Raw genomic sequence first — 16,940 nt, forward strand, 5'->3', positions numbered from 1 at the left:
GTTTCCCCTGGTGCACCATGTGGGTACAAGTGCAGTCACGGTATGACGATGTTCCGGGACCGTGGGGCATTATATCCAAGGGAAGTGGGCCCTGGCCACGTGCTTGGAATTGATAGGGATGGTGAAGCAAACCCGTTGTGCTACGCGGATGTCGTGGGGTTAGGTTCACCTTGCGAGGTTTAAAAACTCGATTCGAGTCGTCTGCCTCTTACAGTTTGGGACTACTTGATCAATATTCCACGCTGAGCAATAAGTGGAACAAAGAATGATTATTTAATGATGATGATGCTTGGAATAAAATGTTTGCTCAACTTGCTTGCTTAGAACATGTTGCTTACCTAGAATAAATAATCTATTAGAATCTGCTGCTAAAATTTGAAAGTAAGAATCTACTTAGATGTTTTTGGCAAAACAAACCCCTTAGCCAAAAAAACGTTGCATGTTTGGAAGCCGGTGGAGTAGTTACCACTCGACAGGTAAGTCTTGCTGAGGGTTAGTTGCTCAGCTTTGCTTATGGCTCACTTTTCAGGTGTTACTGATTTCAATGAAGTGTCTGCTAGTCTTACTTGGCCTACTCAACTCCCTCCGAGCTGGTCGGTTGAGTGGAATCCCTCCTCGGACGGTGAGCATATGGGTTATTGATATCATGGTCGGCTTTGTCGTGATATTTCGTACCGACATTTAGCTTCTGCAAGATTTTAAATCTTCCATTGTTGAACACGCTGCAAACTTGTTTGGATTTCAAAACTCTGATGTAATAAACTATCGTACTATATTAATCTGGATGGATTGTTGTAATTTATAGGGATAACACTCACTTTCCTGTGAGCTTGCTTTGTGATTGATCCGAGTTAAGTATTTTATCGAGTGAAACCTGACGGACTGCCGAGTTAACTTGATTAAAGTGTATATTCGCGTGTTAGATGATTTAAGTACACTTTAGCCAGGTTAATTTGGGCGGATCACCCACAACTATAGTACCCACAACTATAGTACCAATGACCTATAGTCTAGCTTATATAATCTATGTGGATTATAATCTCGTACAAACAGGCCTTAGATACACGTAAAGATAAGATTTGATGTATCGCAGCGGATGTTCTTGCCGGATACTAAGGCCGAGGGAAAAAAAAAGTTATGACCCCACCCTCAACTCATGACACTACTACAGCTTCTTTCAAAGCCCATCTGATGAGGGGAGGAAATGCTGAAATAACACTATCTACATCTATCCGGAAGACTACAAAACCGTCACGAAGATCGTACCGATGCTTCAGGGCTCAGTAAGCTGGAGGCGTTTCAACTCAGGACTTCCAAGCGCCATCGGCGCGGCGCCATCCCAACCTTTTTGCCGCCGTCACTGGCTAATCTTTTGGGCTTGTCTCCGCTGATGATGAGTCAGAGGAGTCTGTGTTGTATCCAGCAGGAGCACGTGGCGGCAGGACTTCTTGCTCAGCAGCTGAAGAAGAAGAAATCAACAGGCAAGTCAGAACTGGGAGTTACTACTACACTGAAAACAGATCTGTTCCGCTCTACAAAAATCAGTTGACGATTGCACCGGAGATACTCCAGTTCGTTCAGTTATGTGTTGAGAATCTATTCATTTAAGTGCTTGCTTGTAGCGCAGATGTGAAATTTTGTTAACAACATATACTAACAAATGCAATTACTATGTAAGCCAGATGCACAGATTTTTAGACACGTGCCAAAACAGAACGATCAATGAAAGATTCTTTGCCCACCAAAACAAGGGTGAGGAACATGGAAGCCTTTTCATTTCAGATATCAGAAACTAACCATAAGTCCTGTCTTTGGTGCATTGCATATACTGTGGACATATTGAGTCAGCCAATCAATACTTAATAGCTCACCTGCATTTTTGTGAACCTTGGACTTGTTCAACTTCTTTGTGTGCCGCCGTATAAGCTTCTTTGTTTTGGTTATCGTCAACTGCCGGGCAAATGGAGAGAACTCAATTTCATTCTCACTCCGTTCACCGTGGAAATCATGCTCAGCCTCTCCTTTCATCGTCTTCAGGACAAATGCCTTCGCTTTCTTCTTTTGGGAATTAAACAAACCCTTAACAGACGTTGCAAATCCATCACCAGCTCCATCACTAGGCTTTTTTAGAAATGCCGGAAGTTGATCAGAATTGCCAGCATCATCACCGTCACTGTCACTTAAATTAAAATCACTGGCACTGATTAAGGCAGCAGATGGCTCCTTTTGGCTAGTAGATTTAGCTTTAAACTTTTTGCCCTGTAGAAGAGGAATAAGTGATCTCTAGTCAAATTAGCTGAAAAATGTAAAAAAAATATTTCTCACTAGCTGATTATTTCCATATAGGAACTCCTTCTGAAAAGTTATCTAAATAACAACAACATTATGGCATTGAATTATAGACACACATTCACATGTGGCTTTACGATATGTTCTATTTTGATGGCTGAATCATTTGGAATTCAAAGTGCCTTTCTGACTTCAAAAGTTACAAGCAAATAAAAAAATACTTGCCTGCATGCCAGTAACGGACTTCAATACTCCCCATACAATATGTTTCTTTACTCGGGAAAACAATCTTGCCCATGTTCCAGTAAAATCTTCACGATGGAAGGTATCCATAAGTAGCCTTACATCACTAACAGCAAACGGCAAGCCTTCATATGTGAGAAGCAATTCAACCTAGCATACCAAGACTTAAACTGTCATCATCGTGCAAACTAGAGAGCATATTCAATTAAAAGGAATATTAAAGAAAACTGTCTATTGTTTTATCATGGTGCGTACTAAAATACCAGATGTTCATACAAATAAAACAGCATTCAGAGAAGTTGATGCCAACCTGGCTTATCTTTATATTGCGGAAGTCCATCAGTTTTTGAGGTCTGGTTTGCTTCACCTCATTAGGCTCCACAATTTTCTTATCCTCACGAGTAGAGCGAACAGGACGTAATAACTTTGAATCCTTAGCAGCGTCTTGAGATTCAGATTGCGCATTTGACTGAACCTGGATTTGTGAAACAAGTTCATTAGCTACAGACTCAGCAACTGTTTCCTCCCATGATCTGTCAAATGAAGATGTCCTTCGAAGTTCAGGCTTCTGTGTAAATGTGGTTTCTTTTGATGACTGGTTATTGGGACTGTTTGTCTCCGCAACAGAAGTACTTTTCTTTCGTCTTGTTCCTGCTGTAGTGGAGACCTTGAAAAGCTCCTGTACAAGGAAAAGAAAGATAAGGATAAAAGAGGAAAGCACAATAACATTGAGAACATCAAAGAGCATGAAATGATCTAACCTGTCGCTTTTGCGGTTGCTGTTCGTCTCCAGGGAAGAAATATCCCCACATCATTCTGTACATTGCTTCAGTCAAATAAATTTTCAGTGGATAGATGTCTACCTGCAATTACAAGGGTAAAAAAGGAGGCACTATTATTGACATCCATATAACTGTACCCGGAAAAAAATGAGTCAGTACACAGTTACATCATACTAATACATATCTCCATATCACAATCTATATTTCTTTAATATACTTGAAAACTGTGGTTAAAAAAAACTAGCAAATGCAGGAAAATATGATTCTAAACTAAAATATTAGAAGTTCAATAAAAAAAACCCAACTGAACTTACTAGGAAACTCTCAATAACTGAATTTCCACCAGTTGGAGCACCCTGCCGGGCATTAACCCGAAGCATCGCATTCCTGCATTTAAAATGAGTCAGGAAGCATGATAGCCAGGGAGAGGATTGACATAGTAAACTAAAACGCAGGTCCAATGAACACATAAAGGAGTAACACACAAATAGAAAGAAAGTTGTTCGGTGTTGGTAGTTCAAATCCAAAAAAGGCACACATGTAATCTAAGAGCTGCATAAACAGATGTAACCCATTAACACTATTTCTCCTTAATGCAATGAAATGCAGAGGCAGCTCCTCCTCCTGTACGTTTGAGAAAAAGAACGAAAAATGTAGCGATCTACTTGGGGCTTTGTTTGGAAAGGAGGGAATATATCCAAATCCTTAGGAAAGTTCCCAACTAGAGCAATCCCCTCTTCCAAACAAGCCCATAGTGGTTTATTGTTAGTGTGTTTTGTTAAACAGTACTGCAGGAGTAGCTTTTCGTTTTAATGGAGCATTCCTGTACTTTACACCAGTACTGTCATTTGAAATACAACCCTGCATGTCAGCTACAGATGAATAAAATTTGAACGTCTTAAGAAGTGAAAACATCTCTTGAGTGTTCGAGGGGAAAAAGTGAAACATCTAGAGTCATATCGAGAAAAATACATTGCCGAAACTATAAAAGATTGCACCCACTCTATAGGCTTGTCGACGAACATCATTGTTGTAAATCCCATGTTATCTTACTATATATGTTGAAAATCCTTAAAAATATTATCACGCAAAAAGAAATAGAAAAGACTGTACAGAGCTACAACATGAGATCCAAAAAAGAGTCATGTACACCATACAAGAGGATAGATGCTTACTTGCCCCATTCAGAAGGTGGGTTCCACGGTGCCAGAACAGTATCTGATTTTGCATTAGCAAGTCCATTTTTGAGGACAAACAACTTGGTTGTCAACTGCGCAATGCCAATATCTTTGTAGTCTCGGTCGAAATCAAAAATCTATATATCAATCGGAAAATCAGTGCAAGATCTAAGCTCAGATGGAGAGTTAGTTTTCTACAGGAACTAATGATCATCATTCTCAAGCACAATCTTAACAGTAGTACTCCTGGTCCTATCAAAAATGACAGACAAGAATATATTTGGCTGGAAAGAAATCAAATTTACCATATCATTTATCTCAGCTTCAGCAAATGATTTTCCATCTGCTAACATGCTCCAGACAACCTTGTTTATCCTCGTTGAAATTCTCATGGCACATGAAGGGCTTTTGTTCTTTTCCTTTTCCATCAACCTCAACTGTGCAGCTTTCTGCATAGCAGTTCTTAGCGTAGAATATGCCTCTTTCCTACCATTCCGGACATTGACAAGCCCTTTCTTCAGTTGTTTGACCTGGCAAAGGTTATGTTAGCCATTATGGTTAGCTCTAAATGACATAATAAGGAAATATCCATAACTGAATGATCATTTGAACTAGGGCAGCAAGTATTAATTTAGGTATGAAGTAATTTTTGTACTAATGTGAACTAGATATAAGCATGGTACTTTTGAACATACCAGCATTAACCTTGAACCAGTAACAATCCATGTAGAGTCATCAGCCTTTGGTGACGGACTCTGATCATGAGATGATTCAGCACCGGTAGACAAGGCTCGGATATCATCAAGCAGTAGCTTCCGTGCTCTTTCTTTTACTTCAACACCGATCTTTGCTAATTCTACCTCCTCAACTCCATCAGGTACAACTGCATCAGATGCTTCTTCAATGTCGTCATCATCATTGTCCAGGGGATAGCTTAGATTACTCTTCGGTTTTCTGAGTAATCAATTAGTTTGATTATGCACAAAGCAAATATAAATAAGATACAGATGTGTTTGGCCAACATAAACTGAAATGATTTTTTAGAAATAAGCAAAATTGGTCTTGCTGTATTGCTTGGTAATGAAGTGGCAAACCATGAAATATCCTAAACAAGACGGAGACATTTTTTCACCAAATGGACCTATTAATAGCTAAACGCCTAAACATGCAAATAGATGCATACTAAGCATGCGGCAATCTTACTTGCTTGTGCCTTGTATTTTTCCAAGATCAATGGTACGTGCAAACATGTAAAGAACAGTTTATTAATTTCCATCTTGTTCTGTGAAAGGAAAGCTATAGCAACATATGTTTTGGACTGGGAAAACGTTGGCAATGTGCACATTTTGGAAAGGAGAAAAAAATAGTTTATCATTCTTTATGACCAGTAAACAGGAGCCACTAAACTGGCTCTGAATTATATTGCTGAAATGCTAATATATTACTGTCTCCACTCAATAATCTATGTCGTTCGGTGCAGTTTAGAAAAGTGCAAGGAAACATGCCCTTTGGATGAAATAAAGCATTTGTTACCGTTCTGTCCCTAATTAAACTAGAGACTGCAATGACTCAGTGACATCATTGGCTGGAGTGCGTGAACGATTTCTCAGGGAGAGGTAAGTGGGCAAAAGCAGTTAATCGGAAAAAACATGTAAACATCACCCTTCCTTAATTTCTATAATCCTGTTCAAAATGTCACGTATTGATGACCGGAGGTAGTAGCTAAGAGATAGCTGATGTACCTTGGAGTTCTTGCAAAGAGAAGGTTAGTCAATACATCCATCATAACTTGAAATTGACGGGATGTCATACCAGCAGTTATATCTGGTGAGTTAAATGCAAGCTCTTTCAGTGGCTTAACCTGCATAGAAAAATAGTTGATGGATAATCTAGCTACATCCACTAGTTGTTGAAAAATATGCTCAGCAAAAGGTGTTTAGAAAAAGGAAATCATGACAAGAGAATAGACCTTTAGTTCAGGGGTTCCTCCCTTGTGCCGTGTGAAACGGAGATACATTTGACATGGCATAAATACCCTTTCAAGTAAAGCACCAGTTCGTTTAACTTCAGATGATCTACGGTGTATTTTTGGCAGCCACTGAATACCAGCACCTGGATCAACATCGGTGGGCGCAACATGAGCCTGAACATGCTCCAACATGACAGAGAGCTCCACACGTGACCAGGTCATTTCTGGCCCAGCCCCACCAGTGGCAACATTGCTGGAACCAATTGCTTTTTCAAACATTTCTTGACCAACTTGCACAACTGAATGAAATGAACGAACCATGACCCGCCCACTACCAGCAGCCAGCAGAAACCTACCCTGATGTAATTGAGTAGATATCTAGTAAGTAATTGCAGCAGCACTCCTAAGACTTCAATGTAAATAAATGAAGATGAAAGGAAAAAGATCATTAATTTCAATATCATGTTGCCAACAAATAAATAACAAAAGTGAGCTTGAAGCTAAATTTATCAGCTGTCAAATAGCGCTCCACTTGCCATCTTGATATCTCTATAATCCACTATGAGTCATCCAAGAATTGTGAAGTTTAAAAGTTCATTCAAATGAATAATATTTAGTTACATCATAGTACTTTGTGTATTAAAAAAAAGCAGAAGCTTCTACAATGAATAAACAAGCTAACAATAGTTAAGATGCCAAATATAATTTCAAAATAGAATTTAGCAAAGAAATGCAAAGACAATTTACTCACATTCGCTTCTTCTGAATGCAAATTGAACTGAGGTTGCACAATATTAACCATGAAATTCCTTGTACCTTCCTCTTCAGCATCACTATTATTCGAAGGCTTAAGTGCTACATCAGATAATAGACAGTGAAAATTTTGATTGTACTTGCTGTTCTGTTTGTGTTTAGCACATTGCTGAAAACTAAATAGTACAACAAGAATGTGTATACATGTAATAAATAAATACCATCTTAATCCTGGCTGATCGCAACAATGCCAACAACTAGGAAAGATGGATAATGCTATTCAACATACCAGTTTCACTACTTGATGTCAGATCTGACTTGCTGGACTCATTGGAAGGTGGTGATTCTGAACTCTTCATCTGTTGAGGTTCCGAAGGCTGTGATGCTGACACAGAGTTGAGAGCCCCATCCTTCGGCATCTCAGCTTCTTTGATTAACTGTTTCTTCTCGAGAATCTTTCTTTGGGTGTATTGCCGAGAAGGAGATGGTTTTGGAGGCTGAAATGCTTGAGTTAAACCACCAACCCAGGAGAGGATAGCAGCTCGGTTTTCTAAATTCCATAGAATTTTTAGTCCATGGACAAAGACTCTCTGGCAACTATCAGCCACCACGACATTGAATCCCTCATCATCACTACCTGATTGATCATGGTCACTTTCATCACCCCCATCAAACTCGGACTTGATTAATGGCATTTCAGATTTTTTCCTGCCATCTTCCTGCCACGCTGATAATCTAGCAGCATCAGCCTTAGGACTTTGTTTTCGTATTGTGAAATAATCAGAATGCAGAAAAAATCCATCATCCCGGCTTTTCTCAGTTGAACTAGTTTTCTTGTTGCCCTTGTCAACAGGACTATCTCTATCTTTTGTACTCTTATTTTCTACCTTGGAATCCTTAGAAGTTGATGGTTCAGGTATTCTGTTAAGAAATACTTTCACCAGGTGTAGATCTATGCCCTGGTAGACAAGATCGAGAGGTTCACGCTTGCAATCGAATGTAAATATCTGCTTCCCACGGCTGAAAGCTATTTCAATCCTAAACTTTGTGAAGTGTAGTGTCAAACCCTTAGCAGGATCATCTGGCTGTAGAGGCATGTTGTTAATCTTCAAGAAAATGGCATCAAAACGAATGCACTGTTCGGTCATAACTCTATCAAGTGGGAGGTTTCCAGACCGTACAAATCTAGGAACTCCAAAACGTGGAAACCTAGAAAACAATCTTAATTTGTGGGGAGGAAGAAAAAGCAAGTTCCACCACCTCGCTAGCCAGACCAAATCATGAGCCCCCACATTCACAGTCGGAGAATCATTTGTATACACATCACTCTTTCGTTGATGTTCTGTGGGTTCGGTAGTTGAAGGCTTAAGTGAAAAACTCCATTTCAGTGACAGAGAAGTCGAGCGGAATGGATCAAAAACTTTATCCCTCGGTTTTCCTTCAGCAGGAAGAGCAAATATAAAATGATCCATAGGGTTACCTGAATCACATCCCCACTGTATTGAAATATCCATGAAAAAGGAGGGGGTTTCAAGGAAAGGTATAGCTGGATGATGTGGGATTTCTAAACTTGTCTTCTTTGCTAGACTCTCTAAGCTAGTTATGTACGCCTTTAGATACTTCGAAGATAGACTGACATAACCATCCACATAACATATTTCCATATAATCAGATGTGATTAGCATTTGATCCATCTTTTCATAAGGGTTTGTCGAAGCTGGGAGATGCCATTCTGTCTCAGTAAAACTCAAGTTAAATTTGCCATGAATATAGTTTCTCATATCATCCCACCAGGGTAAGCTGCGCTCTCTTCTAGGGGGTTCAGGACGCTCAAAGAACCACCTCTTAGCTAAATTTGCCCTTCGGAGTGCACAAGTAAAAGCATAGCTTATATCAGCGAAAACTGGCTCATAGCCAACTCCAAATGACACTTCCCCTTTTTTAAAATGCAATGGTATGTCACAATACGTTTTCATTGGTGGTGTATAGCCAGTTGCAGAGCGGAGCAGATTTACTTTCCACCATTTGCCAACATAGACATCCTGTCGAACCTGCGGCTGAAAACAGGTTGCCTGCCACCAGGAGAAAAAAATCAGTGCAACTTAGAATGATTCTTGATTACCATAAAGAATTCTACAAAATGCTGTAGATAAAATCATTTTGTAGGAAATACAAATGATGTTCTCAAACAGACATTTAGATGAAGCCTGTATCTTTTCTAGGGGTAAAAGGTTAGTTAACCATTCTAATGGTATTTCCTAACTGAAAACAGTTAACCGTTCTAAAAATATGTCATCATTGAATTAAGTGAACAGTAAGAACACTAACCTGCTGACCCAGCACAAGGCGTCCATCACATTTACCAGAGATTCCAGAGAAGAGTGGAAATGCGTAATCTCTCAAATACACAGATAAGGATCTAGTTTTCAAAGTAAAATTGCTACCATACAAACGGGAAAACGGGATATCATTTTTGGCACAAACTGGATCTACAGATTTAATAAAACTAATCATTCCTTCATCGCCCCCATCAATCTTTGATAGGCTCACATCAACATCTTTTGCACATACTGACATTACTGATGCTCTGCGAGTACTCATCTTGAATCCTGACTGGAAGCCACTTGAACATGCACCTGACCCTTCTGAGATCGGCAATTTCTGACATGCTTGGTAATATGACTGAAATGCCTTTCTGTATATCTCTTCTCTGAGTTTTTCAATTGAGTGTGCGCCAGGTACATCTGCATCAGCTTCAGGGCAATCATTGTTTTTTTCAGAAGTAGAAGTATCCACTTTTGCCTTGGGGGAATCCTTACTTTTGCCTGAAGCGAGCTCATCAAGTAGATTCAACCTAACTGTGGACTCACAAAATACATTCTTCATTAAACTGATATGCTCATCAAGCCATCCTTGCATGGGCTCTTCCTCAATTTCTGCTATCAGGTCACGCACAATGATCCGCACATACCGAAATGCCATTGATTTTGATTTGCTCTTTTTGCTGCTACTGCTGCTGCTGGTGCTAGATTTCTTCTCAGGAAATAAAACAGATGTTTTTGCTGCAGAAATAAGTTTGAAGGCCCGCAATGTGTCTTCTACAGCATCATCAATAGCTCTTAGTTGCAACCTAAATGGCAAGCAAATATTAGCATCACGGCATTGAATAACCCAATCGCACACAGCTGCAGATTGTAACTTCTTATCGGGATGGCTATCAGAAACAGAAACTGGGATACGAGATAACTGCATGCGACTGCTTTTGAATATCCATGCACCACAAAAACTGACTGCTAGTCCCTCGACCAAAACACCTATCTTTGCATTCTCAGAAAATATGGATCCTACTTGAACCATTGCTTCAACCCCATCAGCAAGTTCACCTGAAATTTTCAACGATTCCAAATCGATGGCAATAACTGATTCTCGCTTCCTTTGTGCCTTTTCTTGCTGGCCATGGTCTTCTTTTTTTGCTGGGATATCCATGCTTAATGTATCATCTTTCACCTCAGTAACAGAATTCTGGAGCTTTATCCTATGCAGAACAGATTTAAGTCGTGTGGCCACTTCAAGCAGCTCCAGACAGGGATCAGGCTCATACCTGATTGCAATGTCAGTCACATTGATGAGGGAGCAGGCTGCAACATCATTCTGCCCACCAGAACGCTGGACAAACTTTGCTTTACGCACATCAAACAGCTTGGTCTCCTCTACAGGTTTATTGTCAAGCTGGTCCTCTTTATGTGTCAGTCTGAAGCTCTCAAGTTCAACCTGCATGGAGTTCTTTGCTTTATTCAAAGACACACAAAACTGACAAATCTCCAGAGTTGTGGAGAAGTGAACATTCTTATGATCCGGAAGGCTAGTAGAATTTACGTAGGCCATCCTTGGGGAACCATTATCTTCATTGATGATTACAACACGACCACCCTGAGAACCAAAATTTACACGCTTTGGATCGGCTATAGCCATATCTTCCAGCCTCATATCACCATCATACATAATAAAGCACTGTGCAACATTGATTTTGAGAAGCTGTGCTCCTTTAGCTTTCTTGATAGACTTTTGAGGAGCATTCTCGTGGACAGGTCGTTTCTTAGGAGGCAAAATGCTTTTCAGAAACACTTTGTAGGACATTGCATTGGCACAAAGTGACTCAAGATAGTAAAAACAGAAGTACATTCTGATTTCAGATATCTTAACAGAGATAGAGGATTTAGCATGGTCTTCACCATTATCTTTGCCTGGGTCCTTTTGTTCCAGATCAAGAGTTGAGTGGCTAATGTGCAGTAAGGTGCCTGAGATACTTTCATTCATCGACTGTAGGCGTTTGCCAGCAACAAGCAATTTCAATTCACCAAGCTTGACATGCAATTGAGTTCCTTGGTCTACCAACTTACTTGCAGAAACACTAGTTGATTGAAAAAGACACTGCATTGTCCAATACTTACAGAGTGAGATTGGCATTAGATTAAAGAATGGCAATGCAATAATTCTTGATGTCATTATAATTTGGACACACCGAAAAGTCTCGAATCATCTAAACATGATATTTTTTTCTTTGAAGGAAATGCCCCTACTGTATTTAAACATAATAACTACAGACCCGCTGGTACTAATCTTCCTGCACTACCAAGCATAAACAAAAATCTCATTTAGGAGCTTAGTGGGCAGTCATGATTAGGGTGAAAGACTTGGAAAGGTACCCATTATTGGCATCTGCAACTTCTGATTTAAGAAAATCATCATCTACCAACACCAAATAAATTGTAAATTTATTATCATGTCATTTGAATGCCCTGTTCATGTAAATAGGGCTCAAACATTGTAAATGAAGAGCAATTCGAAAATCACTTTGAAACATTCACTGTTGTTGTTGTTGTGTGACTCAAGTAATATTGAAACTAAATGAGTTGGCCACATCATCAGGACGCGGTCATAATCTCATGGCCACAGCTGCTAGGGCCAAATTATCAAGTTATGTGGCGTAGGGTGGAAACTAATCTGTATGTTAGGAAGGTAGTCATTAGATTGTCTTATCTATAATGCAAATGAGAACCCTCTGTAAAAGGAGGCCTATTGTACGAAACAAAATAGAATAAACATGAACTAGTAACAAGTTTCTATCTCTTTCACAGTTGAGTTCCCTTCCTCACCTAAGCACTCTCTCCATGAGTGCCATTTTCCCCTTCAAGCCAGTGCAATCGATCTCTCTACAGTGGTTAGCATGTGGATGCTAAACATGGTTGTTTTGGCAGTATGAAGATGAGTTATAAATAGAACATGCCACTATTAAAATCTGATACATGAGTAATGCAATGTATCCAACTAAAAGTTCAACTAGAACAGAACTATACGGCACAGTATCCATAATGTACTTACATGGTAAAGTGGTACATCATCAAGACTGTGAAGTACAAGAGTAAAGTCAGGAGCTGACAGTGTACATGCCAAAGCCAATGCCAATTTTTCTTTGGGTGCCTTCTCTTGTTGAGGACTCTCACGGAGAACAAGGGGCTTCTTTTTATCTGAGTTAATTCTAATCAGTGGCTTAATTCTGCTTATAATGAGGTTACATTGGAACCCACTAATCTTGACATCTACTTCAGCTTGAACTGGCAATGCTGGCTGAGGGGGGAAATGCATCAGCACATTCAATTAGCTCCAAAAGAAATTATAAACCATAAAAGACGTGCAAAGGATGGTTCACTATATAAAAAAGGAGACTATACAGGGCATTACAGATAAATAAGCATAAATGGGAAGCACAGAGGAAGAAAATCAGAAGCATGCTCTCACACAAAAGGGGTAATTCTTTATCACATAAATTCAGCCCAGAAATGAAGCATTAGTTCATCAACTTACTTGCAATGAATATTATTTAACTGGCCAAATATTATATATGCTTCTTGCTTATGTCCCAGTTGCAAGGCAAACAATGTACAAAATTGCATTTTCAACAAAGTCCTAAATAGAATTACACAAAATTCTGCCAGCTATACATCGGCCATTTTTCAGAGTACATGAAGAGATTTTCCCTATCCAGATACACTCCTTTACTCTAGATTGTAGATCACTATGCAACACTGCAAAACAAACAACAGAAAGTGGCCATTGCTACATCTAATGGATGATCCACTTGGTGGAATCAACAGTTTTTAGATCTAATTTTTTTTACCATTTGGATCAAGTCAAACCAAAATTGTGTATTTAAAGGAAGTCTTATCTGAGTGTAAGGGAAGTATTTTTCTCCAAAAACATAGAAAATTGAAGATAATAAAAGAAGGTAGATGGAGGCCCACAAAATTCTCCAACGAAACCAAATGATCAAAAGAAAGTTTGATTTAATAAAGATTTAGATCAAACTGACCTGAGTGGGAATGTTAGCTGAAACTACTGTTGAAACTTTTGCAACCTCTAATACTGAGGTGGCACCATCCATTAGAAGCTGGAATTTAGAAACAATAATTTTAAAAAGTTCAGACTCAATCCTATAGTAAACAATCATGTTGAACTGATCAAAACTGAGGAAATTATATTTCCTACAGAAAAATATAAACATACATGAATCTCTGTTACATCAGTTTCCAACCGAAGATGTGTTGTGTTCTCTCCGAAGTCGTGTTGTGGTTGTAACCTTGTACATCTCAAAGATATGCTACCAATTTCATTGTTGACTGAGAGGCCATGATCTTTTGGCAAAAACTTCAGATCCAGTTTGGACATGTTGAAGCTAACCTTCCAAATAAAACTACATTTTAGTGAATAGTAATCCAACAGTCAACTTATGTTAAAAGTTAAAAGTAACAATTTAAAATAGCAAATCTAGACCGTGAGAGATGCTGTATTCTGATTAAGTTTCGAAGTGTGCCCCAGGGGAAGTTAAATCCCTGGGTTAGATCTGCTGGCAAAAAAAAGTTTTAGAGTTGATTATGTATGATATTCGATTTCACCTCTTTTTTTTCTTTTTGACATTTTTGTGGTCCTATAATATTACGCACTCAATAATGATAACTTCTGGTCTCTAATGAGATATCACCACTAGTGAAACAAGATTATTCAACAGTTCGACATATAAAGAAATACCCATCTTGCCCTGGCTGTGCATACATCAGGAATAGTTTTACTCTGGCTAAGCCATATCACTGCAATGCAACCACCTTATAAATCAACATAAAGAACAAAACCATAGGTCCATATAATTCATGAAGAAAATGAATGAAGACGACTATTGTTCAAGATATACGCAAGCTGTGTGTGCGTGTGTGTTTGGGTCTCTGTATGACTCATCTCTCTACTTTTAATACAATGATACGCAGTTCTCCTGCGTATTCGAGAAAAAAAAAGAAGACGAATTATGCATGCAGATGGGCAAAAGGCTTGTCGATAGCTAAAAAGAGAAACATCAGGTGTATTCTAGGGAGTTCATACAACCTTTTCAGGTAACAGACTTATCTTCTTATTTAGTGATGCAAGTTTGCCCCCTTCAGATCTGGCAGATGACTTATTATCCACGGAAGGTTCATCCTTTTGATCAGCAACAGTAGATGCAGACTGTTTCTTCTTGGTGAGTAATTTCTCTTCCAAATTCACAACAATTGGACCAAGGATCAAATCCAAATTCTTCACTCTAATTCCTTTATCCCTAAACAGCATTGTCAAGAATAGTTCTTATTGTTCATTCTTTCATTGTTTACTAATCTGTGATGTTTGCAAGACATTCAATTAAGATATTACCTCTGATGAAGGTCACATGAGAGTGATATGTCCTCAAACAGGAATGAGCTACAGTCAGAAGTGTCCATGGCTGAACAATATTGTCCACTAACCCACCAATCCAATTTACTAAAAACCGATGTGTTGTTGTCAATGCTGTCTGGCTCCAATGCTTGTATAAATATAGGTATTATATTAATTTGAACATTAAGAACTGGAGCCAATCCTCCAGTTTTGGATATATCAATCTTAAGGTCCTTGATGCCAACAGCAGCTTTTGGAGCCTGCAATTTTAAAGACCAAGTTATCAACAACAAAAAAACAAGACAGAGAACATGTGTTAAAGCCACTGTGACTCGTACATAATCCTTGTGCTCTAAAAAATATGCCATAGATTGCAAACAAAAGCAAGAAAGAGGATAGTAAAATCCATGTAAATTGATGCATATGGAAGACTTGTTGTCGAATAAATCCAAAGATTATTTAACCCGCGTAGCTAAGCTCCTAACAACACATTAAAAATGGGTGAAGGCTATTCTTTAACTATTTGGATATGGCTATATCATATAGAATGTACCAAGACTGAACCAGAACCAGAGCACACATCTTCTGCTAGCACAAAACTGGGCACAAAAATCTGTCAGGCAACAAAACCTTTGATGAGAATATGTTGCTTAAGAAACAAATTATATGCCTGACTAATTCAACTTGTTTGCTTCCAGCATCTGCTAATAATAACAGAGAAAAAATGTTTATAGAATGACTGGGAGAGGAATATGTCATGCACAAAAATGCCGGAGTTCATTATTATCTTTCCTTTTTCAATGGTACGGAGGAGAGCTTTGTACTTTTTCATTAAGAATGAAATAGGAGTTATTTACAACACGAGCCGTCTGGCTATGGTTGCAGTTACATAGCTCATTTTACTGACTTAAAATACAACTAAGACTACCAGAATACAGCACGCAAGCTAACCAACTAGAATCATCAGCATATGCAACCATGGTTGACAGAGTTAAGATATCCGATAGAAGGCAGTACCTTAAGCCTCAACTCCACTATGGATAACGATAATAGACTGGCCACGCTTGTTATTAGCCTCCATTTCGCTTGTCCTTTGGATTTTCCTTTTGCTTTGGCGGATGAAGTTGAGGACGGTTTGCGAGAGCTAGGTTTCTTCTTGTTTGAAGATTTCACAGGTTGCCTGAGCACAACGTCCAAATCAGAGATTTGCATTTGCAGGATTGGTCCATGAGTTAGTATGGTAAATCCCAGCTGGGTGAGCGGTTTCCGCAGGCCAAGTCTGATTTCACCAATACAGATAGACTCAACAGCGCCCTGAAATGCGACGCAACGCGATTCAATCATATGTCAGGATTGGCATTGGCATGGACAGACGAGGAGGGACGGGAGCAGGCAGAGAGGCCCGCAGCCCTTTGATACCTTTGGGGATGAAATGGTGATGTCCCGCAGATAATTGAGGCCGTAGGAGCGGCACCCGATGGAGAGCTTGGCCGCGCGTCGGAGCACCCAGGCCACCGCCCTGGCGAGGAGGCTGCAATTGGGTTTGCAACACAGAAATCGTTAGCCGATCGCGCTCATCCCACTCCGCGAACGTACAGCAGCGTAGAGCGACGAACGAATTCGTTCGGAGAGGGATACACGAAACGGGGAGGAGGAGGGGGGGGGGGGGCACGTACATGACGGCGACGCATCCTGCGGCGGCGGCGAGGGCGGCGAAGATGCCGAGCTTGAAGACGGAGAGGAGGAGGCCGCGGCGGAGGACGAGCTCGACGGCCTCCCAGGCGACGACGAACCCCACCAGCAGCTGCACCAGCCCAAGCATCATCGTCGCTACTCCTCCTTGGTCACCGGCGCTCCTTCATCGCCGCACCAAACCCTCCCCCTTCCTTCCTTCCAAATCGCGAGGAATCCCGGCACCACCTGCGTGAACCCACCATTGGTCGGGGGTCGGGGGGAGTCCCGGGGAGGGGCGGGGCGGAACGGAAA

General features: G+C 40.0%; 1 protein-coding gene across 1 annotated transcript; it reads right to left on the bottom strand.

The window, feature by feature from the left end:
• Positions 1 to 988: 988 nt before the first annotated feature.
• Positions 989 to 16,879, bottom strand: LOC101783514 (protein ABERRANT POLLEN TRANSMISSION 1). The gene is given in 24 exon segments (XM_004984292.3): positions 989 to 1,459; positions 1,872 to 2,259; positions 2,515 to 2,682; positions 2,843 to 3,211; positions 3,294 to 3,395; positions 3,629 to 3,701; positions 4,490 to 4,629; positions 4,798 to 5,022; positions 5,188 to 5,446; positions 6,235 to 6,353; positions 6,462 to 6,818; positions 7,213 to 7,316; positions 7,504 to 9,286; positions 9,543 to 10,656; positions 10,658 to 10,709; positions 10,712 to 11,645; positions 12,597 to 12,842; positions 13,585 to 13,662; positions 13,779 to 13,952; positions 14,649 to 14,859; positions 14,952 to 15,214; positions 15,972 to 16,268; positions 16,374 to 16,485; positions 16,631 to 16,879. Coding segments are annotated over 24 exon segments (7,812 nt in total). The 5' UTR covers positions 16,780 to 16,879; the 3' UTR covers positions 989 to 1,364.
• Positions 16,880 to 16,940: the final 61 nt, after the last annotated feature.

The sequence above is a fragment of the Setaria italica genome, chromosome IX (assembly GCF_000263155.2).
Source record: "Setaria italica strain Yugu1 chromosome IX, Setaria_italica_v2.0, whole genome shotgun sequence".
NCBI lineage: Eukaryota > Viridiplantae > Streptophyta > Magnoliopsida > Poales > Poaceae > Setaria > Setaria italica.